Here is a 26,868-nt window from a genome sequence, read left to right on the forward strand (position 1 = left end):
GTTGTTGTTGTTGTTGCTATTTCTTGTACATTCGGTTTTTGCTCTTCTTTCTCTAGTTACTTTAGGTGTAAAGTTAGGTTGTTTGAGATTTTTCTTATTTTCCAAGGCAAGCTTGTATTAGTATAAATTCTTAGAACTGTTTTTACTGCATCCCATAGGTTTTGGATTTTTGTTGTTTTCATTTTCATTTGTCTCTAGATATTTTTTCATGTCCCCTTTGATTTTTTTCAGTAATCCATTGGTTGTTTAGTATCATACTGTTTAGCCTCCATGAGTTTGTGTCTCTTGAAGTTTTTTCTTATGATTGATTTCTAATTTTATAGCATTGTTATTGGAAAAAATGCTTGTTATGATTTCAGTTTTTTTAAATTTACTGAGGTTTTCTTTATGGCCCAGCATGTGATCTGTCCTGGAAAATGTTCTATGTGCATTTGAAAAGAATGTGTATTCTGCTTTTGGATGGAATGCTCTATAAATATCAATTAAATCCATCTGGTCTAATACGTCATTTAAAGCCTGTGTTTCCTTATTGATATTCTCTCTGGATGATCTGTCCATTGGTATAAGCGGGGTGTTAAAGCCCCCCATTGTTTTTGTGTTACTGTCAATTTCTCCTTTTATGGATGTTAGTATTTGCCTTATATATTATGGTGCTCCTACATTGGATGCACATATATTTACAATTGTTATATCTTCTTGGATTGATCCCTTGGTCCTTATGTATTGTCCTTCTTTATCTCTTGTCTGTATTTTAAAGTCTATTTTGTCTGATATGAGTATTGCTACTCCAGTTTTCTTTTGATTTCCATTTGCATGGAATACCTTTTTTCATCCCCTCAGTTTCAGTCTATATGTGTCCCTTGATCATGAAGTGGGTCTCTTGTAGACAGCATATATATGGCCCTTGTTTTTGTATCCATTCAGCCAGTCTATGTCTTTTGGTTGAAGCATTTAATCCATTTACATTTAAAGTAATTATTGATATGTTTGTTCTTACTATAATTTTGTTAACTGTTTTGGATTTGATTTTGTATGAACTCAATTTCTTTCTTTTCTTTTTTTTTTTTTTTTGGTCTTTTTGTCGTTTTAGAGCCACACCCATGGCATATGGAGGTTCCCAGGCTAGGGGTCCAATTGGAGCTGTAGCTGCTGACCTACACCATACATGGAACTCCCCATGTATAAACTCAATTTCTTGACACTTAGATGTAATAGTCATTACATTTCATTTGCACAAACTCTCCTTTTCCATTTCTCATGACATTCTTTTGGAATATGTAGTAGGCAGAATAAAATGTCTTGCACCCTAATCCCCAGAATCTGTGACTATGTTACCTCATATGGCAAAAGGAAATTAGACTATGGAATTAAGATTATAGTCCACTGAATTTAAGGCAGAGTGATTAGGGAGTTCCAGTTGTGGCTCAGTGGTTAACAAATCCAACTAGGAACCATGAGGTTGTGGGTTTGATCCCTGGCCTTGCTCAGTGGGTTAAGGATCCAGCGTTGCTGGGAGCTGTGGTGTAGGTTGCAGACGTGGCTCGGATCCCACATTGCTGTGGCTCTGGCGTAGGCTGGCAGCTACAGCTCCGATTTGACCCCTAGCCTGGGAACTTCCATATGCCGCAGGTGTGGCCCAAAGAAATGGCAAAAAGACAAAAAAAAAAAAAGAAGATACAGTGATTATCCTGGATTATCCAAATAGGCCCAGTTATAATCACAAGGGTCCTTAAATGTGGAAGAGGGAGGCAGAGCATGATGCAATGTGATGGCCACTGCTGGCTATGAAGATGGAAGTGATCCCAAACCAAGGAATGTGGGCAGCTTCTAGAGGCTAAAAAAAAAGGATTCCCTTCTAGAACCTTCAGAAAGAAACACAATCCTGCTAACACTTTGATTTTTTGTCAGCCCAGTGAGTCCCATGGACTTATGACCTCCAGATCTGTAAGATATTGAATCTGTGTCATTTTAAGCCACTAAGTGCGTGGCAATTTATTATAGAAGTAAAAGGAAATTAATAAAGACATATTTCTGAGAAGATCCAAGGGCATATCCCCGGAACAGTAAGAATAGCTTCTTTATTATTCAGAAATGTAATATGTCTATTGCTGAAGCAATGTATTTAATCATATTCTGATAATAATTTTACCATCCAAATAGACATCCATTTCTTCAATGCTCCTTATGGACCTACTCTTTGGTCATTAGGGTCCAGTCAGTAAGAGTAGCTGATAGCAAAGGAGGACCAATAAAGTAAGTGAAATTTACAGTGAGGGTGATTCCTACTCAGTAAAAGGAAGAATTTTCTGTTAAAACCATTGAGTGAGAAATTGGGCTGTATTTGGAATTTCTATGGCAGGAACTGAGCAACTATTTGGTAGAGACATGAAAGAGGGGATTCATGCATTAATTAAAGTGTTGGACTGTTACCAAGTCCAAGGTCATTCTGCTTGCCACACAACAGGCCAATAAATCAAGAGATGAGGTGTTGGGGCCAGAAATAGCAACCTTTATTTGGAAGGCTGGGAGTCTAAGATGGCAGACTGACATCCAGGGTCTGGCTGATGGTTTCTTTTATTGAACGAAGAGGAGGGGAGGAGGTAAAGTAAAAAGGCCATAAGTTTTGCAGATATCTCCAGGTTTTGGCCAGACTCCAAGAGAGAATGTATTAACTTCTTTCCTGCAGCCATTCACAGGTGAGCTAGTTCAGGATGCTTCCTGTGAATTAAGTAAAGGTATTTTAGTCTAACATTCAGGCCTGGGGGCAGGATTCCAGGGAGTGGACCATTATGTATACTTCAAACTATAGGCCACATCTCTTTAGTGATTAACTTTTAGCAGAAGCAATGTCATACAAAGGTTAAAAAGTAAAAGAAACAGATCTAATATGGAGTCAGATTTGTTATTCCCTGTTACAGAGCTAGTATAGAGGGGTTTTTTTGTTTGTTTTTTATATAATTATTTTTATTTTTTTCCATTATAGACCTGGAAGATAGAATAATGTTTTGTTTTTTAAGGGCTGTACCTGCAGCATATGGAAGTTCCCAGGCTAGGGGTCGAATCGGACCTGCAGCTGCCAGCCTATGCCACAGCCACAGCAATGCACAATTGTTAGCATTGAGCCACATGGGGAACGCCCTAGATTTTATTGTTTTTGAATCCTAAGAGCCTAAGGAGTTGTGAGGAAGAAACATCACTGAGGATTGTGTGGGACCACTGTGTACGGTGCAAATAGTGTTGACACATAGCTTCCTGCAAGGCAAAAGCAGGCAATGGAATCTAGCTCATACCCTGTTTGCCATGCTGTGCATTCTGGCTGTGAGCCTGCTATACACTGAGGCAGGGGTACCTTTTGTTAATTTATATAAAAGTATTGTCTACATGATAAGATGTATGCCAGAAGGGCTGCATTCACCCAGAGAGATGCCTTTTTTTTTTCTTTTCTAATTTGCACAAAGATGCCATATGGGCCAGCACTAACTCTGGGACTGGGGCTATAAGACATGGTTTCTTGAAGTTTGTAAAACAAGAACAAAGACAAATAAGAGAAAGAAGGAAAGGAGGGTTATACTGCTGCTGCTTTAATCTCATTTTGGCTTCTCACTTCCAAATGGTGCTCTTGGTACTTGCTCCCAATCCGTATATTTTGATAACATATCTAGTTGGAAAGAGAAGTGAATGAATAAACTAATAAACACGTCTCTGTATTTCAGAGCTAAATAAACATCTCTTTGGGGAGTTCACTGTATAAGGTAGTAATGTTTAGTGCTGGTCTCAGTCCATCAATAACTAATATTGTGGCTGGACTAGACCTTGAAGTTCTTATTATGACAGCAAGATGCCCTTCAGCAGTAACCATCCGGAAACTTTGAAAAATGAAAAGTTTATTATCTAAAGGACCTCAGACTTATACAGCACCCCTGGAGCCACATGGGAGGTTGAGGTTGGAGGAGAGGGGAGAGAGAGTGAGAGAGCGTGAGCAGTTGAGCATGCAGGCCAGAGGGTTCTGCTCTTAATGGGTTGAGGTTGGGGGCCTAGTATTTCCGGAGGTCATTCTTTGTCGGTTAATTTAAAACATAAGTGCAGGAATTTAAGGCTTGGGGAGAGGAAAAAAAAATCAGTTCAAATGGTCAGTTACTAAATCCAATGGTAACTGACAAAGAAGCCTCAGTGGGGGAGGTGGCCTGGTTCCTTATCTAGTCTTGGGGCTGGCAGTGCGTTCATTGGAGATGGCCATCCTTGAAGTGGATACCTCTTTGAAGTAGATACCTTGGCAATCAAAACTTACATCCAAAGGAGAAGCCAACTTTTTGGGTTTACACTACAAGTAGCACATGGGGAAAGCCAGCGTCTCAGTTTTGGAGATCAAAGAGAAGGTATGTTCACTCAGGTGCTCAGAGAGAAGGCAGAGCATCTCTCTCTGACATTGAGATTGGTCACTTACCCAAATGGGTAGGAATAGATAAGTCCAGGGTCCTCAAAGGCACAGGAGATATAGCCAGGTACCTAGCTAAGATGGTTCCTGCATTCAGAGCAGAGTTTCAGCTGGCCAGGTCCGGTAGCTCCACTCTCCTCCATGCCACAGACCGGGTAGTTCGATCTATCTGGATATGGCTTTGGAGTTGGACAATATGTGAATTCCTGCCCTGTTTGTGTGTTCCTCTAGATGACCTTTGAGATGAGTCACGAGACCCTGTACTTGGCAGTAAAGCTGGTAGATCATTACCTTATGGAGGTAATATGCAAGAGAGACAAGCTACAGCTCCTTGGTTCCACTGCTTTTCTGATTGCAGCAAAATTTGAGGTGAGCCTGAGTTCATAGGACCTGGAAAAAACGAATCTATTGGTTTCTCTCCATGCTAGATATATATGTATTTATGTATGGATGTGTATTTATATGCATGCATATGAATGTATGTATATATGTATAATATATGTATGTACACACATATGCACATGTGCATATGTGTATATTTGTGTGTGTATGCAATTACATACATGCACATAAATCAGTTTTCCTCCCAATTTTTTTGTCTGTCTTCCTTAGCAGGAAAGCTGATGTTGGGTGCAAATGGTGGCATGTTTGTTTCCTGGCATCAACAAAGTTCTCCTGTTTCTTCTTTGAAGATGTGTGTGTGTGTGTGGGCATGTTCCTAATTACATGGGTTGTTCTTCTTAAAGCTTCCTTCCGGACTAGTCCCCATTCCCCTTTTCTTCTTCTAGCAACACCATTTCCATCTAGTGGAATCTCAAACTGCATATATAAGAAAGTAGTTCCAAATCCAGGTGCTGGAGACATTGAAGCGAAAATGACCTGGTGTAGACAGCAGTGAGTCCAAATACATTAATTGTTTTTTTTTTTGTCTTTTTGTCTTTTTTTAGGGCTGCTCCCACAGCATATGGAGGTTCCCAGGCTAGGGGTTGAATCAGAGCTACAGCTGCCGGCCCACACCACAGCCACAGCAACGCGGGATCCAAGTCACGTCTGCTCCTGAGCGAGGCCAGGGATCGAACCTGCAACCTCATGGTTCCTAGTCACGTTAATTAACCACTGAGCCACGACGGGAGCTCCTAAATACATTAATGATTTTTGAAGGAGCAGTATAAAAAAAAGCAAGTAGCTGGCCTTTCCTTCATAACCATAATCCATCTAACTACTTCATCTGATTTTTTCCTCTTAGATGCCAACTGTTCCCTCCTCAGCTGTATCCCTGCTCTGCTTCCCTCCTTTGCTTTCTCCTTCACTCATCAGCTCCCACCCTGACCAGAACCTCCTTAACTCCACCCGTCCCTTTCAGTGCCTCCCTGGATTGATCTCCGAACCCCTGCTTTGTACCTGAGCTCACTCTCTAGTGGGTTCCTCCCTCCCCTGGCACCCACCCACTCCCTGTTGCTCTTTCCAACCCTCCCTTTCTGGACCCCTCTCTCCCTCCCTCCCTCCCCTCCTCAGTTGCTCCCTCCTTCCATGCCCCACCTCCCTTCCACCCGGGTTCCCTCCCTGCCTCCTTCCTCCAGTGCCTCTCTCCCTCCCTCCCTCCTCCTCCCCCCTTCGGCCCTCCCTTTCTCTCCCTACCCCTTGTTCACTCTCTTCTCTCCTTCCCTAGCTGACTCTCTCCCCTCTCGACCTCCCCCCCATCCTCCCTTCCATTCCTCTAGTATCTGCTCCCCTCCCCCCTCTGTAGCTGTCTCCTTCCCTTCCCCCCCCCCTTCCTTGTCTGCTCCCTCCTTCCCTCCTCGTCTCCCATCCTTGCTCCAAGGTACCTAAGCACTGTGATTCTTCCCCACTTAACTCTCTCCCACCCTCCTTCCCTATCTCCTTCATTTGGGCTCCTTCTCTCTCTCCTCCCTCCCTCCCTGTTGCCCTCTCCGGCTCACTTCCTCTCCTACATCTTGCTCCCTGGTTCCCTGGATCCTCCGCACTCCCCGCTCCCTCTCGCTCCCTTCCTCAGCTGCTCCCTTGCACCCTCTTTTCCTCCTTGGCTCCTTCTTTCCCTCCTTTCATCCTCCCTCCCTCCTTCCTGCCCTTGCCCCCTAGCCTTCTCCTTCTTTTGCTTCCTCTTTTCCCTTCTTCCTCTTTCTGGCTCATTTCCTTCCCCCGTGCACTGGCTTCCTGAGCCATCCCATTGCTCACCTCCCTCTCTCTTTTTCCCCCTCTCCCTCCGCCCCCCTTTCCCTCCTCCTCCCTCTCCCTACCTAGGAATGTCTTTGGGGCTCCATCAAGTATTCCTTGTCTCAGCCTCAAGGGGGTTTTGAACAAGCAGCTGAGCCTGGGGGGCGGGGGTGTCCAACAGAGAGCAGGAGGGAGGAAAAGTGGATGAAGGGCATGCTCTCTCCTAGCAAATTTTGGAAGCCGAAGGGTCCCCTCTTCAGGTTGTCAGGACAAAAGACTAAGTATTTTGGAGAAGGGGTGTCTTCCCCTCACAGGATTGAGAAGCACAGAAAGACTTTTACAAGGGGAGGTCTGGGGATGGTACAAAAAGAGAAGAAAGGAAGGAGCCACTGGTGAGTAGAGCAGTGGAAGGGAGAGTTTCCTGTCCTAGGGTTGTCACTAGGTTGCTGGGTGAACTTGAACCAGTCGCTTCCTCTCTCTGGGCCTCAGTTTTCTTCTCTGCAAACCCAGAGGACTGGTCCAGTTTGTGATTTGAAAATACAGATGCGAGAAGAACGCGGGGATGGGCAGTGAGATGCAGCTAGAGAAAAGATTCAGGGGGAGGGAGTTCCTGTTGGGGCTCAGCCGCTTTGAATGCAAATAGTATCCACGAGGACTCGGGTTTGATCCCTGGCCTCGCTCAGTGGGTTAAAGATCCAATGTTGCTGTGGGCTCTGGTGTAGATTGCAGATGCGGCTCGGATCCTGCATTGCTGTGGCTGTGGCGTAGGCTGGTAGCTACAGCTCTGATTCGACCCCTAGCCTGGGAACCTCCATATGCTGCGGTTGTGGCTCTAAAACACTAAAACAAACAGACAAAGATTCGAGGGGTCTTCCTGCCTCCTAGTTCTCTCCCTAAGACCAAGGTTCAGCCTGCAGAGGGGTGTGACTTGGGAATGGCAAGGTACTCCTGGATTGGGTGGTGTGGGTGGGGGGAGGCAGCGGTTCTTCTAGCCCTTGACCTGACGGGGATCCTCCCAGTCTAGCCCCCTTGCGCATCCTCCCACCCCTTGCAGTCTTCAGTTTCTGCTTAGGCTCTCTCTGCGCCTATCTGCCTCCCTCTCACTGCCCGTTACTCCAGCAGTGCCCCCTCCCAATCCTCCTTATTCATTCCTCTGTCTGGGAAACAAAGTGCAGTCTTATTTTCCATCTCTAACTCCCCTTTCCGTGGTCTCCTTCCCTCTGTTCTCTCCAGAGCAGGCCTTAGATTTCTTCTACATGAACCCGGAGGACTGGTCCAGTTTGTGATTTGAAAATACAGATGCGAGAAGAACGCTGGGACGGGCAGTGAGATGCAGCTAGAGAAAAGATTCAGGGGGGAGTTGTCACACATTAGGAGAGAGCTCACCACTCCCAGTCCCTGTGCCATATTTTGCCACTTCCAGTGCTACAAGAATCTACCCTAAGAAGCCCCATCTGCCTCCCCCATCTTCCAATTTTGTTTTCCAGACGGGCCCCTCAAGTCAACCAGAAGTTGGCTCTCGGAGCTCCCCTGAAGATGTATGCCAGGAAATGCTATTACCTCCTATCCTTCCCCCCCTCTCCTCATCTGCCTTTCACCTCCAAGCAGAGAGGAGGGGGCGGTCTTCACCTGGTTGTCACTGCCTCTCTTCTCCATCCGTAGGAGCCCTGCCCACCTTGTGTGGATGACTTCCTGTACATCTGCGATGATATTTACAAGCGCGATGAGATGCTTGCCATGGAAATCCGAATCCTGCATACCCTAGAATTTGATATCAACATTCCTATTGCCTATCATTTTCTGCGCAGATATGCTAGGGTAAGAGGGAGGAGGCCTAAGTCTTCCTTGCCCCGCTTCTGGGTTCGTCCCCTCCATTCCCAGAGTGGCTGCCTGAGTGGTGGGAAAAGGGAAAGCGGACACCTGGGGGTAGGTTCTTTGGGCCACCCTCCTAGATTGCAATCTTTGTGGAGTGGAAGGAGGGGGAGGGAGAAAATGACAGATTGCCATGGTGTACCTGTAAAGTTTTGAGGTCAGGGCAGAGGAGGGGAGGAGGAGGAGATTCTTCCATCAGGGAGGCACACATGGGAAGTTTGGGGGAGATGCTGGCAAAATTCTCTTCCTTTACCTGAGTATTGGTTTCCGTGGAAGTCACTCTATATTTATCATTATATTGAATCATATGTATATATGATTCAAACAAGAAAAGGAAAGGAGTTCTTTTGGAGCATGGAATACATCCAGCCTAGGAGCAGGTGCACCATTACAGCTGGAGGGCTTTGGTTCTTGAGAGGATGGCACCAACGGAAAGCAGAGGTGGGAGGGGACCCCAAGCATACTGGATAATTTGCTTGAAAACCCCAAGGGTGGCAAAGACTCTTGCCAATGGCAGAATCCCCTCCCTCCTAAAGATGCTGTGCTTTGGGGGCAGGGTCCTTCATGTGCGTCGGCGTGCAGAAGAAATATATCATTCAGGCAGAAGAGTCGTTTAGGCTCAAGGGGGGCTGACTGGTTAGCGTTGGCCCAGGGCGTCTTCGGCTTGGCGCCAGGGTTCCGAATTGATGGCTGAGCCAGTCTTCTTCCTGCCTTTAGTGTGTTCGTGCCAGCATGGAGACACTGACCTTGTCCCGCTTCATCTGTGAGATGACCCTGCAGGAATACGACTACATCCAGGAGAGGGCTTCCAAGCTGGCTGCTGGCTCCTTCCTCCTGGCGCTCTACATGAAGAACCTGGGACACTGGGTAAACACTTGTGGGCGGTGGAGAAGAAAGGGTAGGGATTTAAAGGCCGAGGTTCCGCTCAGGAGGAAGGTGTAAATTAGGGCCGTGGGAAATTCTACAGAACTGCCACGTACCTGCCATTATGATTCTTTAACATCTGGACATCTTGGGGGCCTAGCTGCCTAAACGGTTTCTAGAACCATGGTTTTGAAGTCTTTTTTTTTTTTTTTTTTTTTTTCATTTTTCTTAGTCACGGTACTCTTTGTTCCAAGCTTCCGTGAAAGCCCAATATCACAAAACAGACTAATGAGAAATTATTTCCGTTGCAGCAAGGGATGGGGTGGACCCACTTTTTTTTTCCTAGGGCCGCACCTATGGCATATGGAGGTTCCCAGGCTAGGGGTTGAATCGGAGCTGTAGCCACCAGCCTACACCATAGCCATATAGCCACACAGGGTCTGAGCCATGCCTGCGACCTACAGCACAGCTCACAGCAACACTGGATCCTTAATCCACTGAGCAAGGCCAGGGATCGAACCTGCGTCCTCATGGATCCTAGTCAGATTCGTTTCCACTGTGCCACGGTGGGAACACCCTGGACCCACTTCTTACATGACCCCAATCTCACCTCTGCTCCTGGCAGTCTCCTCAGCAAGGTCGCCCCCACAAGGGAGCTCTTTGGAACAGAATTTGGAAGGCACTGACCCAGAGAACAGAGTAGCAACTGTCCATGTATGTAATAGGGGACTCAGAGGTTTACTATCGTGCTCTTCTTCTTCTGCCGTCCCCACCACCCAGCCTCCTTCCCCAATACAACCAGAATGTATATTTGATGCTTTCTCAATTGTATCAAAAATTTGGAGTTCCCGTCGTGGTGCAGTGGTTAACGAATCCGACTCGGAACCATGAGGTTGCGGGTTCGGTCCCTGGCCTTGCTCAGTGGGTTAAGGATCCGGTGGCGTTGCCGTGAGCTGTGGTGTAGGTTGCAGACGCGGCTCGGATCCCGCGTTGCTGTGGCTCTGGCATAGGCTGGCGGCTACAGCTCCAATTGGACCCCTAGCCTGGGAACCTCCATATGCCGCGGGAGCGGCCCAAGAAATAGCAAAAAAAAAAAAAAAAAAAAGACAAAAAAAAAATTTGAATGAAAGCAACATTAGAAAACTGAATTTTTACTGATGTGTAACATGCCCTCCATATAGAAAGAATATATTTACCAATGAGCATCCTCTTCCCAACCACTGATGGGAAAACCTCTGTGTGCTGAGGAAGAACCCTCTAAATAGTGGAGAGAACTTGGACAGGGCCCTGAAATTTCTTGGGACAGAGAAAGCATTTGGTAAATGGCAATGATGACGATGATGATGATGAAAAAGAATGTGATAATAACAATGACTGGCCTTTATGGAGTGACTAGACAGTGATCTAAACACTTGATGTGTTAACTCGCTTAATCTTCACAACAACCCTATGAGATCAGCTCTCTTATCCGTGTTTTACAGATGAGAAATAACTTCCCATGTTTTGCTAATGAGAGGCAGACCTAGGCTTTGGGAACTAGGAGCGCTAGTCAAAGCATATACCTACTCTGTGATCAGAATGAATGTGGCGGAGTTCCCATTGTGGTGCAGTGGTGAACGAATCCGACTAGGAACCATGAGGTTGCGGGTTCGATCCCTGCCCTTGCTCCGTGGGTGAAGGATCCGGTGTTGCCGTGAGCTGTGGTGTAGGTGGCAGACGCGGGCTTGGATCCCACGTGGCTGTGGCTCTGGCGCAGGCTGGTGGCTACGGCTCCGATTGGACCCCTAGCCTGGGAACCTCCATGTGCCGTAGGAGCGGCCCAAGAAATGGCAAAAAGACAAAAAAAAAAAAAAGAATGAATGTGGCCATAGGTCCAGAACCATGATCCTGGAGGCCCTATGCGGACCCAGGCTTTGACCTTTGGATCTTGAGGACGTCTGATGGGTCCTGAAGGGGGGACAGTTGAGAGGCTCAGGGCAGCAAACTGCTTTGCCAACTAGGACAGAAAAATGTCAGTGTTTTTAACACTTGGTGTGGCTAGACCAGGGAGTGTCAGCTAAATGTCAGCCCTGATCTGAAGCCAGGAAGTCCGGCTCCATAGTCCTCTATACTGTGTACACTGCTTCCCAGAGAAGGGGACGTTTGAGCTGGGTCTTGAAAGATGAGTAGGAACCTGTGAGACCAGACATCCTAGGTAGAGGGAACAATACTTGAAAAGATGTGAAGGCAATAAGGAAACAGTGTGAGGTACTGGGGGGCAGAATGAGACATTTCCTGTGGATGAAGCAGAGGATGTATTAACAGGGAATGGTGAGGGGTGAGACCAGCATGATAGAGGGTGGTCAGATGGTGACAGGCCTTTGCTACCATACTGAGAGACCCCTGTTAAACTAAGGCATTGCACGTTTTTTAGGCAGCGGAGTGACAGACATATGCCTATTTGTGTGTTTTGGAAACAGTACTAGTGTATAGTAGTGTAGAAGGTATGTTAGGTGAGAGAGTGTGTGAAAGTGTCACCACCAGTGAGCAGGCTTTTGTAAGGGTCCCTCTGAAGCACTGGGGCCTGAACAATTGGGGCCATGACAATAGGGCCCTTAATCTTAATTACTTAATTAACACACTCAGTAGGATGCCTTACTCCCTTGCTCAGCATACCAATGACTGCCTGTGGCAGTGGTTTGCAAACGGGGTTCAGTGGAGCCCTGGGATTCCTACAGAAGTATCTCAGGGGTCATGTAAGAGGTAAAGGGATCCAAATTGGTAGGCATCTTGGCCCCTCACCCCCAATTCCGGCTAAGATATTTGAGCTTTCGGGTAAGATATTTGGGCAACAAACAAACAAAAAAACAAAACAAAAACCAAACTAGAGTTCAGAGAAAATAGTTTTAAGACATTTTAAGAAAACCACTACCTCACAGAATAATAAATCTTCCTTTTTCTACCTCTGGAGCTCCCACTAGACTCTCAACACCTGTTGCAGACGTACCCCCATCTACAAAGCTTTCTGTGACTCTCCCAGCCAAAATGCCTGGGCTCTGTGCTTCTTTTCCTCTAGGGTCCCGTGCTGCCCTCCAGCATAACACTTTCCACACATTTCGCAATTCTCTGTGTACACGTCTGTCTCCCCCGCTAGAGTATAGACTCCTCAAAAGCAGGTGCTTTTGTCATCTCTTACTCATCTTTGTATTCACAGCATCCTATATGGAGTTTGGTAATATTAGTCCTTTGGGTAATATTAATTCTTCGGGTATATGCTAGACCCTGTTTGATGTGATTTCTGTATATTAACTCATTTAATTAGTATAATGATCCCCATGTGGCAGATTTGGAAACTGAGGCACCGAGAGGTTAAGTAACTGGTTGAAGGCTGTGCTGGAATTTGAACCCACGTAGTTCACCTCTAGCACCTTTGCTCTTAAACACTCTGCTATATCCCTTTCGCCACATGATAGGCGTCCTTAAAGTCGAACAAGAAAACGAATGCATGAAATGATAGCTGTTCGAGGCAGAGAGGAGGACCAGCCTTACGTTCCTGTTGACTGTTTAGGTGGGAGCTCAAGTTTGCTCTGAGGTTTGCCTGGCCATTGGCTCTTAACCTGAGAGTAAGTTACAAAGTCAGCCCTGGTCCTTAAGTTCTTTAGTGGGTGTCTACTTACATGAATACCTATGGCCAGGGCTAATATCCAGCTGGCGCACATGGATATAGCCATACCATCCGTGTGCAGCGGGAATATATTCTGTTAGCTAGTACCCTATAATGAACAGTCGGTGCCCATGCTGTATGGGTCTTTGAAATGTTTAACCATCTTTCCTGTCTATACTATGGATAGGAAGTTGGGGGTATTGGAGACAGGAAGGGTCAGCTTCCTGTTGGAAAATCACTGTTCATGTTGCTTCTTCTAGGCTCCTACCCTGGAGTATTACACTGGCTACAAGACCTCTGATCTTCACCCCTTGGTCAAGCAGCTGAACATCCTGCTGACTTTGCGTTCTTGCAATAGGCTCAAGACTGTGCAGTCCAAGTACTCCCACCAGTAAGTACCAAACTCCCGTCGAGGTTGGGTTTGTGCTTAGTCATGAGTCGGGGTGCAGACTAATCTCTTTGAAGGGAAAAGAAAGATTCAGGTACTTTTTACCTTACTTTCTGCTCCAGGGTTAAAGCAAGATAGGGACCCAAGGGCCTGTATCCCACTTATTCCATGGAGCCTACTTGCTTTGGCCTGTTTTACACTGAGCAGACCCCTCTTCCTTTTGCAGGGTCTTCTTTGAAGTCGCCAAAATCCCCCCCTTGGACATGTTGAAACTGGAGGAGATTTTGAACAGCTGCTAATTCTAAGGCTGAGGGTCTGGCACTCTGGCAGCAGCCACCAGGGCCAGCCAGGCATGTAAAATAGGCTGTATTTATTCTGTCCTTGAATTTGTCTTGTCGTCACTTTTCTTCATTTTTATTCTCTTTGTTTGTCTTTTCCCCAACTGATGTTGTTATAAATATTTAAGTTTTTTTTTTATAAAAGAGAAGAAATTATTGTAGTATTTGATTAGAAATTTAATAAAAATTAATGGTTGGTAAAATGGCTCCCTTCCCCTCTTATTGCTTAGGAGCCCCATGCGTAACCCAAGGGTGTGTTTTTCCTTGCCTAGTAAAGACTGTGCCTCAACGTCTGGCTTATCCAATATCCCTCTCTTTTTGGAGGCTTTTTCTTCACAGGAAGAGGACTTGAGCTTGGAGGGAATTGATGGATAAGTCTGTAGAAGGAGGACCCCAGGGAGGGGGAGGGGCAGTCCAAAGAGACAGATTCCCCCCTACCCAACAGACAGGTCTCAGTGTTTAGATCCAGGGCGGCTGGAAGTGTGGGCCAATACCCTTTGGTCCCCATTTCTGGTTGCCTGCTAGTTGCTTCTTGTTCGATGATGAAAAGGTAGGGCTTAGGATTTTCACTGCAATGTACCCCCACTTTCATGTTAGATGACTTCCTAGAGTCTAAATTTGAAAAAAACCCAGCACCTTGGAGTGGTGCACTGAAATCTCTTTTGGTCCTTACCCTCTGTCAAGAGGAGAAATTTTGACCTGTGAAATCAGCGAGGTATCCCACTTGCTCAGTCCTTCATTCATAAAGCTTTAAGGAGGCTCTACTCTCTCTCACTCTGTCCTGTCTTTGGGGTGATGTGTACTGGTAGAGTTCCTTCAATCGTTAACAGAGGACCTGAACCAGTTGATGAAGAGTCACTGCCTCTGGGACCTCCCTGGAATCTAGCAACTGAATCAAGTAATGTCTGTCATAGCAGGGGCCCTCCAAGACTATTCTAGTGCTGTGGCTGGCAACTATTGTGATCGCTCGGTAGCCCATTGTTACCACTTATCAAATATTTTGAAAATTAGTCTTGGAGGTTGATATCTGGTAGAGGGACAGTCATTAAAGACTCCTCAATTCTGACCCAAGAATTCCCATGCTAGTCTGGTCATATCTACTTTCCTGCTGGGTTGAACACAGGAGGGAAAGCATGCCATGCCCTTAGTGCTTTGTTACCCATTGTATCCATTTTCCATTATCCCTCCCAACTTGCTTCACCTTGGTGACCAGGTATTGTTAGGTTTCCTCCTGTGCCATCCCACTACCTTGCAGGATGACTAAAGGGTACGGCCAGAGAAGTCTGAGCTGCTGGGCAGTGACTTAGCTGGTGCAGCCAAGTTTGTATAAATATGCTAAAAGCACTAGGCTGGAAAGCTGTCTTGCAACTTTCCAACCTCACTGAAAGGACACGTCATGTTTGTACTTGCTTTTTAATCCTGGAGCGTCATCAGGGGAAACAATTAACTGGTTTATTTCCCTTCCTTTTTTCCAACTCTGTTCTTTAGAGGTGCTAATGGAACCATCAATCATTTTTGTTACAGTTGTTGTACGTGTCTCAAAATTTATTTTACACTCATCACTACTTGAAAATTAAGATTAGATTTCCTGCCTTATTAAAGAAGTACATCTATTTCTTTGTCAAGAATTTGTGTTTATATTTTGATTACTGTCATTGAATATGACTGGTTTTCTTTGTAACCTTACGTATTTTTAAGTTTTACTGAGATATAGTTCACATAATCCACAATTCACCCACTTTAGTCTACAGTTCCATAGTTTTTATTATATTCACAAAGTTAAAGTTGTACATCTGTCTCCACATCTAGTTTTGGAACATTTTCATCACCCCCAAAAGAAACCCCATATCCATTTGCAGTCAGTCCCCATCCCACCCCATCCTCACACCTCCCTACCCTAGGCAGCCACCAATTTACTTTCTGTCTCTATAGATTTACCAGTTCTGGACATTTCACATAAATTAAATCTTGCACTATGTAACCTTTTGTGTTTAGCTTCTTTCGCTTACCATAATGTTTTCAAGGGTCATCTATATTGTCACGTATATCAGTATTTCATTTCCTTGTATTGCTGAAAAATATTCCATTGTGTGGATATATCACATTCTGGTTATCCAGTCATCAGTTGATGGAAATTTGGATTGTTTCCACTTTTTGGCTATTATGAATTATAATTCTGCTTTGGGCCTTCATGTACAAGTTTTTGTGTGGACGTATGTTTTCATTTCTCTTGGGCATATCCTTAGGAGGGGAATTGCTGGACCATGAGCTACTTTACATTACCACCAGCAGTATATGAGAGTTCCAATTTCTCCACATCCTCTCCAACACTTCTTATTATCTGTCTTTATTTTAGTCATTCTAATGGGCATTGAAGTGGTATCTTTTTTTTTTTTTTTTGTCTTTTTAGGGCCGCACCTATAGTCCATGGAGGTTCCCAGGCTAGGGGTTGAACTGGAGCCACAGCTGCTGGCCTACACCACAGCAACTCCAGATCCAAGCCGTGTCTGTGACCTACACCACAGCTCATGGCAATGCCGGATCCCCAACCCACTGAGCAAGGACAGGGATGGAACCTGCAACCTCATGGTTCCTAGTTGGATTCATTTCTGCTGTGCCATGATGAGAACTCCTGAAATGGTATCTTATAGTGGTTTTGATTCATATTTCCTTGATGGCTAATGATGTTAAACATCTTTTTCTTGTGCTTATTCACCATTTGTGTATCCTCTCTGGAGAAATGTCTATTCAAATTCTTTTCCCATTCTTTTTTTTTTTTTTTTTGGTTCTTTTTTGGCCTCCCTGCAGCATATGGAGTTCCCAGGCCAGGGATCAGATCTGAGCCACAGTTGTAACCTACACCACAGCTGCAGCAATGCCAGATCCTTAACCCACTGTGAACAGTTGGGGATCAAACCTATGTCCTACCACTCCAGAGATGCTGTTGATCCTGTTGCACCACAGCGGGAACTCCTTTTCCCATTCTTAACTGGGTTATTTATTTCTTTGTTATTGAGAGGTAAGAATTATTTATATAATCTGCATCATATATATGATTTGCAAATATTTTCCCCGATTCTGTGGATTGTCTTCACATTCTTGATTATGTTAATTGAAGCATAAAATTTTTTAATTTTGATGAAGTATAATTTATCTAAGAAACTGTTGCCAAATTCAGGGTCATAAAGATTTATGACCATTATTTCTTCTTGGAGTTTTATAGTTTTAGCTCTTACATTTAGGTGTTAAATCTTTTTTGAATTAATTCTTATAAATGGTGTGCTGTAAGGGTTCAACTTCATTTTCTTGTATGTGGATATGTTACTGAATGAATCCGCTGGACCCGTGCTGGGATTTTAGCTTGGGCCAAGGTCCCTTGTCTCAGCCGGGGAGGTTCCTTTCCAATCAGATTTGCATAGCCAATAAGGAAACTGATGCTCAGACTGGAACAGCACAAGCTTTATTCAATGGCCAGAGAATGGAGAAGTGAGAACTTAGTTTGCAAATCAACTTCTCGACATAATTTGGGCAGAGACACCATATACGTAAGATTGAGGGAAAAGTGAGAGAATTAGAAAGAGAGGGAGGAATATTCATGCCTTATCTGAGAACAGGTTTGGACTAGAACTGAGGCAACACTCCTTTTTAGCCCAGTATTGACTTTTCTTTTCTTTTCTTTTCTTTTTTTTTTTTTTTGTCTATTCTAGGGCCGCACTCACGGCATATGGAGGTTCCCAGGCTAGGGGTCTAATTGGAGCTGTAGCTGCCAGCCTATGCCAGAGCCACAGCGGCTCAGGATCCATGCCGCATCTGTGACCTACACCACAGCTCTTAACCCACTGAGCAAGGCCAGGGATAGAACCTGAAACCTCATGGTTCCTAGTTGGATTTGTTAACCACTGAGCCACAACAGGAACTCCCAGTATTGACTTTTCTGATTCTTGTCCTGGCAGTTGCTGACTGTCCTGAGGTGCTGGTGGCTGTGTCATTTAAGCATGCTAATATATTACAATGAGTGTGTAGTGAAGCTCAAGGTCTACTGGAAGTCAGATCTTCCACCACCTTGGGCCTAGTTCTTGTTTTTCTCTTTGCAGCTTCCTCCTGAAACTTAGATAGGAACACTTGGTTTCCTTCGAGGAAGGGGCAAGGGTATATAATTCTGGGGCATCTACCTTGGTAACAGATATCCAGTTGCCCCAGTACCATTTGTTAAAAATAACTGTACTTTCTCCACTTAATTACCTTGGCATCCTCATTGGAGATTAATTGGCTGTTAATGTGAGAGTTTATTTCTGGACTCTCAGTTATCTTCTATTTACCTGTATGTCTGTCCTTATGCCAGTATCATATTTTGATGATTCTAGCTTTTTAGTAAGTTTTGAAATCAAGAAATGGGAGTTCTCCAACTTTGTTTCTCTTTTTAAAATACTGTTTTCTTTTCTTTTCTTTTTCTGTCTTTTTGCCTTTTCTAGGGCCATTCCCTTGGCATATGGAGGTTCCCAGGTTAGGGGTCTAATTGGAGCTGTAACCTCCAGCCTATACCACAGCCACAGCAACTCGGGATCCAAGCCGCGTCTGTGACCTACACCACAGCTCACAGCAATGCCAGACCCTTAACCCCCTGGGCAAGGCCAGGGATTGAACCCGTATCCTCATGGTTCCTAGTTGGATCTGTTAATCACCAAGCCACGATAGGAACTCCTTAAAACATTGTTTTGACTATATTCTGGGTCCTTTGCATTTCTATGTGAATTACAGCATTAGTTGATTTCTGAAAAGAAAGTTGAGATTTTAATTGGGATTGCATTGAATTCGTTGGTTAATTTGGGGAAAATTGCCATCTTAACCATATTAAAGCTTCTAGTCTATGAATATGTGTTTTGTGCTGGTTTCAGCCTGTTCATAACCAGTGTTTTCACTGGACCTTCCCTGTGGTTATTTTTATGATTGCAAGATGCCCTCAGCAATAACCATCAGTATTTGAAAGAGACAAAGTTTTTTGTTTACAGGTCCTGGAAAATACACAGCACACCTGGGGCAGGATCAAGGGTCAGGAGAGAGTGAGCAAATGAGCAAGCCTGGGGTTCTCCTTTTATTGAAGCTGAGGGTGGGAACCTAGGGTTTCTGGGTCCCACTCATTATTGGTGAATTTAAAATACAAGAGTGGAATTTGAAGCTAGAGAGGAGAAAAAGCAAGCAGCCCAAATGGTCAGTTAGCAAAGTCTATCAAGATCACTAAAACAAAGGAGTAGGAACTGGGGTGGGAGTGGCTAGCAGTGTGACTTTTGAGATAGCCACCTTTGAACTGGTGCCTCTTTAAAGTGGTTATCTGGGCAATCAAGGCTTAAGTCAGATCCTTGCATTACAAAAAAGAGAGAATCCAACTGGAATGTCTTACCCTACAACATGGTATGTCTTTCCATTTATTTAAGTCTTTTCAACAATGTGTTATAGTTATTAGAGTATAAGTTTTATATTTCTATTGCTACAAGTATATTGTTATAAGTATTGTAATAATACTTATAAATATGGTAATAATATTTATATAACATACTTATAATACTTATATAACTTATACATATTGTATGTATAAGTATAACTATCATAACTACCTATTTATAAGTATTATAATAATACTTATTATTCCTAAGTATTTTGTTTATTTTTTTAATGGAGCCATCAGTCTTGATCACTTTCAATTCCTTTCTTATAACTTTCAATTATGGCCTTGTAAGAAGGTGACTTATTAAGTCTTGTGAATTTTACATCTCAGATATTTCTTGAGTTGGCATTCTTATCATAATCTCTTCTACCACGGCCCAGGTTTGAGGTCTCCTCTATTGCCTAGATTACTCTAGTACTTTCCTAACTGGTTTACCTATCTTCAATCTTGTTTCCATCAAATTCACCTTCCAGGGAGTTCCTCTTGTGGCACAGCGGAAATGAATCCGACTAGGAACCATGAGGATACAAGTTTGATCCCTAGCCTCACTCAGTGGGTTAAGGACCTGGTGTTGCTGTGAGCTATGGTATAGGTCATAGACATGGCTCAGATCTGGCATTGCTGTGGTGCGGCCAGTGGCTACAGCTTGGATTCGACCCCTAGCCTGGGAACCTCCATATGCCTCGAGTGTGGCCCTAAAAAAAAAAAAAAAAAATTCACCTTCCATATAACCTCCAGAATGATTTATTTAAAATTCTAGATTACAGTACTAGGTAAGATGGTTAAGTACTTGCTACTCTTTGTCTGTCCCTGAACACAATCTAAAACCTGGACAGAATTCATGGCACAGATCTTTGAGGATTCTGAAAAGAAAATAGCTGCCTGGAGATGGATGAACACCAGAATTTGAGGAACTGGCAAACCAGTGGTGAGTTTCCCACTCCCCCCACCTCATTTCCCAACCTGCACTTAGTGTATTTGGACATCTGGAAGTGAGTACTGTAGTACAGGCAGAGAACTCCAGGAGAAGCCCTCTAGTTCTTGCTTGAGAAGTGAGGGGGGCAGAGATCCAACATTTTAAGAAATTTCTCTTCTCTCACATCCCAACCCCCAGGCAATCATGCAGTGGCAGCAACAGTGGCAACATGAGAGCCTTCGGGAACCAATACTCTTGGAGAGGGGAAACCTTAGTAATTGTCTGGTGGAGCTGTGGGCCACAAGAGCGCCCAGCCACACACTGTTGCTTTTTTGTCTCTGTCTTCCTACTGCTTGTTTCCCAGATGTGGTCCAGTTGCAGAAGTGAACAGTCTCCAACTGGAGGACTGGAAGTCCCAGGAATTGGGTAGCACTGAGGTAAATGTGGAGAGGTAAGGAGTTCAGGAAAATGACCTCGTGATTTTTTTTTTTTTAATAATGAGCTCCTGGATACCCACTAGTAACCTGTGCCTATTTTGATCATATCCCAGTTAGCGTACCAAAGAATGAAATGACAAACATCAAACATCCATCTAGATTCCATTCTGACCACTTGGTCTCCCTCCCTCTCTCTCTCTCCCATTCTCTCTCTCTCTCTCTCACACACACACACCAGACAGATCTGAATAATACTGCAAAAGCTTTGAAAACTGAACTGACATTGGACCAACAGAAGGCTGGTGGGAACATGTCGCCTGAGTCTAATCACACTGACTGCTAGAGCAAAAATATATATGTTTCCCATGTAATTCAAGCAAGACTTAGAGTTTTATAATGCTATATTGAAAATGTGCAGGACACACTCCAAGATTACCAGGCGTACAAAGAACCACAAATACTTCAACTTGCATGTTAAAAGACAGTGAATAAGCATCAACAACAAGAGGATGCGGATGTTGTGATTATCTGACAAAGACTTTAAGTCAGCTACTATTAAAAACTCAAGTGAATAGCACCAACACTCTTGGAACAAATGTTAAAATGCAAAGTCTAATCAGATAAGTTGAAGTTATAAAGAAGTAGCAACGAAGTGGATACTTCCGAATTGAACAATACAATAACTGAAATTAAAAAAAAAACTTACTGGATGGGCTTAATAGCAGAATTGAGATATTAGAGGAAAGAGTTAATAAACTTTAATGTAGATAAATGGAAATTATGTAATATGAACCACTGAGAAAAAAATATTAGAAACAAATGAACAGTGACTTAGGGGCACGTGGGACAATGATAAAAGGCCTATCAGTCATGCCCTTGGAGGCCCAGGAGGAGAGGAGAAAGACAGCCGCACTGAAAAAAAAATCTGACACAATAATGGCTTGAAAAATTCCCAAGTTTGGTAAAGGACGCCAACCTATAGATTCAAGACAATGAGAAAGTCCCAACCAAGATAAGCCAAAAGAATCCCATTAGATCATAGGAAACCCAGCATCATAAGAACACCTCTGAAAAATAAAGATTAAGAAAAAAATCTTGAAAGCATTCAGAGAGAAATGATGCATTATGTACAGGGGAATAACAATTTGAATGACTGGCGATTTCTCAGTAGAAACTCTAAATCAGAAAGAAGCAACAATTTTTCAAGTGTTGAGAGATTTCTTAACTCAGAGAATCCACCAAAAAATATCCTTCAGGAATGAAGGAAGATTTAAAACACAATTTTGGGTGAAGGACAACTAAGAGAATTCATAGTAAGCAGACCTACTGAAAAGGAATTCCTAAAGAAATTTCTTCATATAGAAGTGAAATGATACCAGAAGGGAAAGTGGAACATTACAAATGAAGGAAGAATACAGGAGTGGTAAAAACTTGGGTAAATTTAATAGACTGTTTTTCTTCTCTTGAGGTGTTTTTTTTGTTTGTTTGTTTTTGTCTTTTGTCTTTTTAGGGCCGCACCCACAGCATATGGAGGTTCCCAGGCAAGAGATCAAGTCGGAGCTATAGCTGCCAGCATACGCCATAGCCACAGCAATGCCAGATCCAAGACCTATATCACAGCTCATGGCAACACTGGATCCTTAACCCACTAAGTGAGGCCAGGGATTGAACCTGCATTCTCATGGATCCTAGTTGGGTTTGTTAACCCCTGAGCCACGACGGGAACTCTGAGTTTTGATGGAAATCATGGAATCTACTAAAAAAAGAAGGAAAAAAAAAACCCTCCTAGAACTAACATGTTTGTTTAACAAGGTAATAGAACACAAAATCAATACATCAAAATCAATCACATTTCTGTACCTGGACAATGTAAAAGGAAATTAAAACTTTAAAAAGCCATTTATAGTAGGTCCTCAAAATGAAATGCTTTGGTTTAAGTCTAGTAATACAAAATCTTTGTGGTGGAAACTAGAAAATGCTGATGAAAGAAATCATGTAAACTGAGAAATGTGGTGTTCATGGAATGGAGGTGTCAACTGAGTAAAGATGTCACTTCTCCATTGATCTGTAATTTTACCTCCATACCACTCAAAATCCCAGTAGGATTTTTTTGGTAGATGTAGACAAAATGATTTTAAAATTTCATGGGCAAATGAACTAGAATAGCTAAGGCAGTTTTGAAAAAGAATAAAGTTGGAAGAATCACTCTAATTTGAAGATTTGCTAAAAAGCTATAAATATGAATATGGCATGGTTATTGAGGAAGAGAAAGAAAAATGCAATGGAGTCCAAACTTAGACCCACACAGTTATGGCTATTTGATTTTTACAGAAGGTGCAGAAACAATTAAATGATAAAAGCAGTCTTTTTTTTTTTTTTTCACTTCATGGTGTTGGAACAATTGGACATCCATATGCTAAAGAATGAACCTTCACCTAACCTCATTCATTGTACAAAAATTAATTCAACCTGAGTAACTGATCTAAAAACAAAACTATACAACCTTGAGAAGTCAACATAAAATCTTTGTGACCTGGGTTATTGGGCTTTCTGAGCAGCACCATTGACCTTTTGGACCTGATAATTCTTTGTTGTGGAAACTTTGCTGTGCATTGTAGGACATTTAGCAGCATCCCCAGCCTTTACTGTGAGAAACCAGTAGCACCATGCCCCTCAGGTTGTGACAACCAGAGCTGTATCCCGGGGACAAAGTCATCCCTGGTCAAGAACTGCTGAGTGGGAGAAAGAGTTTTATATATAACACACAAAAAAAGCATAATTCATAGAAGAAAGAAATGATGAATTGTTCTTTTGATAAAAATGTAGGAGTTCCTGTTGTGGCTCAGCAGTTAATGAACCTGACTAGTATCCATGAGGACGTGGGTTTGATCCCTGGCCTTGCTCCACTGGTTAAGGATCTGGTGTTGCCATGAGCTGTGGTGTAGGTTGCAGACACGGCTTGGATCCCGAGTCATTGTGACTGTGGCATAGGAGGGCGGCTGTAGCTCCGATTTGACCCCTAGCCTGGGAACCTCCATATGCCGCGGGTGTAGCCCTACAAAAGACAAAAGACCAAAAAAAAAAAATGTAAAACTGTTCCTCTGAAAGATATTGTTGAGAGAATGAAAAGCCAAACTGTGGACTAGCAGAAGATATTTTTAAATCATGTATCTGACAAAGAGCTTGAATCCAGGATTTATAAAGAATTCTGAGAACTCAATAAGGAGTAAATGAAAAACAATTACAAGAGAAAAGAATTTGAGCAGCCACCTCACCCAGGAGGTTTTAAGAATGACAAATAAGCACATGAAAAAACATTTAATATCATTAGCCATTAGAGAAATGCTATGGTGAGATGCCACTAAACACCCATTAGAATGGCTAAAATGAAAACTGAGTTCCAAGAGCTTGCAAAGATATGGAGCAAGTGGAACTTGCAAGCATGGCTGGTTTGGATGCAAAATGGTACAGCCACTCTGGAAAATAATTTGGAAGTTTATTGTCAAGTTAAACATGCATTTACCATACAATGCAGCAATCACACTCCTGGGCATTTATCCTAGAGAAGTGGATAGAGTAACCTGTAGATAAATGTTTATAGCAGCTTTATTCATAATTGCCCCAAACTGGAAACAACCGAAAATTCCTTCAGTGGGTGAATGAACTGGTAGATCAGTACAATGGAATATTATTTAGCAATAAGAAGGAACAAACTGTTGACTCACATAACAACTTGAAAGAATTTGAAAGGCATTATGCTGAGTTAAAGAAGCTTGTCTCAAAAGATTACATAGTCTATGACTTTCTTTCCTAAACTGTAGGGCTGGAAAACAGATCAGTGGTTAGAAGTAAAGTTAAGATGTGGCTATAAAGGAATGATACAAAGGAGATTTATGGGATAGTGGAAACTTCTGTATCCTATGGTGGTGGTTGTTACATGACTACCTATGTGTATGAAAATTCACTAAATTATATACCAAAAGAAAAAAAATGATTTTTTTTTTGTGTCTTTTTAGGATTGCACCCGCGGCATATGGAGGTTCCCAAGCTAGGGGTCCAATCGGCGCTGTAGCCGCTGGCCTACACCACAGCCACAATGTCGGATCCAAGCCGTGTCTGCAACCTACACCACAGCTTATGGCAACACTGGATCCTTAACCCACTGAGCGAGGCCAGGGATGGAACCTGCGTCCTCATGGATACTAGTCAGATTCGTTTCTGCTGAGCCATGACGGAACTCCAAAAAAGCGATTTCGTCGTATGATAATTGAAAAAAGAGACAAATTCAATTCTGATGGTATTTTATTAGCTTACAGGATGTAGTCCAAACCTCTTAACAGGCATTACAGGGCCCACCCTGGTGGTAGCTCCTCAGCAACAGGGCTGTTTCCCTCATAAAGCCTAAGGATGTAGTTTTTACAGGAATAGACTTAAGTGTGGCCATGAAGGTCACAACTGTTTTGTCTCTTAAGAGGCAGTTTTTAAGTACAAGAAAGTCAAGGATTTAGAATACCCAAGTTCTCATGCTGGTGTAGCCTTTTGTGGAATTCTGGTTGAGTACAACCTCAGTGGCCTCCCCATTAAATGTGACTAATAACTGGCTCCCCTAGGGTCACTTTTAGTAGGGCAGAAATTGAACCACTTTGATCCCAGGCCTAACCAAGGGTTTTCTTTATATTTTTAAATTTTTTTCTGTTTTATAATGATTTTTAATTTTTTGATTCTAGCTGGTTTACAGTGTTCTGTCCATTTTCTACTGTATAGCATGGTGACCCAGTTACACATACATGTATACGTTTTTTTTCTCACATGACCATGCTCCAACATGAGTGACTAGTCCAAGTCTTTAATTGCTTGACTGTTGTGTTTAACTAAATTCTTTCTTGCCCCCCTTTGGCCACACAAGCAGCATGCAGACGTTCTGGGGCCACAGATTGAATTCGTGCTATTTCAGTGACAATGCTGGCTCCTTAATCCACTGAGCCACCAGGAAACTCCAAAATACGTGTCTTTTTTTTTTCTTTTTTTTTCTTGGCCATATCCATGGCATGTGGAAGTTCTCAGGCTAGGGATCAAATCTAGGCTACATCAGCTACCTGAGCTGCTGCAGTGACAATGCTGGATCCTTAACCTGCTGGGCCACAAGGGAACTCCCAGGTCTAGCCAGAACCCTCCTTCCCATTTGAACCCTTCTGGCTGGGAGAGGAGTATGTGATGTATGGTTTAGGGGAGCATATTGTATTGTTGAAAGCTTTTCAAGGTACTTTTTGCATTTATGCATCTATTCAGTAATCTGGGCTGTACTCTTCTACCTCACTTCATCTCTCTCGGAACTAATTCATTTCATTGGAATCTGGATCCTGCAAGAGAACCAGCTTCTAGAACAAGTACAGTGGCAAGTATTTCCCCACAGCATTGTCCCGAGTGGTTTTAGGTTTTAGAATATTTTTGTGGCAGCCGTTTTAGTGTTATGCTCACCCTGATGGAGAGTAGTGGTTTGTGCACCTGCTGCCCTCCCCAACCTGCCATCCCTAAACGCACGTGGCTTGTTTGGACCTTGGATAATCACCCACGCCCACTCTCCATTTCCATCACCATTCAACTCCTCCTGTGCGAATGTCAATGATGAGACACCCGTGTGGATTACATTTCTCCATTTATTAAAATACTTTAGGAAGCAAAACTTAGTAACTTTGAGGACTGGTGTTCCATTTCATGGGGAGGAGGAATAGGCACACTTTGTGGACCTTTTCTTTCTGCTTTTTTTTTTTTTTCTGTTACACCATCAATACCACAGTTTCCTCCCCCAACCAGCCCCTGGCCCTGCTGCTTTTTTGCAGGGGCCTCCGAGGAAACCAAAAAAACAGAGAAAATAACATAGATTAAAGATTAGCAAACAGACGAAGGCAATTCCACAAACCATAAAGCCAATCAAGGTCCTTTACAGTATGGAAAGGTGCTAATGGGTTTGGTTGCTTTGGTATCAGTTTCTACTTATGAAACTAAAATTCTTCTATTTGTTTCCTGAGGGAAGTTGATGTTGATCCCAACTGTGTCTCCTGATGAACCTTTAACCTGATTTGTTAAGTTGACAATGCTTCCTTTTTTTTTCCTCCTTGCCCCTTTGGATACAACATCGGCCCTTTTTGGTGAGGGGACCGATAGCTGCTGACCCCCTGTGGTACTGACACCAAAAGCAGTTGATGACACTCCAAATCCACTGGTGTTCTCCTTCCCCAGTGTTCTTCTGGCTAGGAATTGCCCACTCAATCCATCCCTCAGGAAGTGCTCCAGAGATGCAACCAAACCCCGGAACGTTGGCTCCTGATGGCGTCTCTGTACATAATTGAGATGGAC

The 26,868-nt window shown here is 43.4% G+C and overlaps 1 protein-coding gene across 12 annotated transcripts in view; it reads left to right on the forward strand.

Moving 5' to 3' along the window:
* The window catches only part of CCNB3 (cyclin B3), a 66,148-nt gene extending 52,230 nt beyond the window's left edge, over positions 1-13,918 (forward strand). For 8 of the 12 annotated variants that reach the window (XM_085007925.1, XM_013990900.3, XM_085007926.1 and 5 more), the window contains exons 8-12: positions 4,667-4,804; positions 8,273-8,428; positions 9,200-9,349; positions 13,250-13,380; positions 13,604-13,918. In XM_085007925.1, coding sequence (XP_084864051.1) covers positions 4,667-4,804; positions 8,273-8,428; positions 9,200-9,349; positions 13,250-13,380; positions 13,604-13,676 — 648 coding nt within the window. In that variant the 3' untranslated portion in view covers positions 13,677-13,918. Of the gene's footprint in view, positions 1-4,666; positions 5,384-7,410; positions 8,429-9,199; positions 9,350-13,249; positions 13,381-13,603 lie in introns of all 12 variants that reach the window. The other 4 variants (XR_014835403.1, XR_014835405.1, XR_014835404.1 and 1 more) reach the window with 1 other exon arrangement.
* The last annotated feature ends 12,950 nt before the right edge of the window (positions 13,919-26,868 follow it).

Source organism: Sus scrofa, chromosome X (assembly GCF_054392235.1).
Source record: "Sus scrofa isolate SSC_HxYL_T2T_F1_AM1 chromosome X, Sscrofa_HxYL_maternal_Yorkshire_Landrace_v2.0, whole genome shotgun sequence".
NCBI lineage: Eukaryota > Metazoa > Chordata > Mammalia > Artiodactyla > Suidae > Sus > Sus scrofa.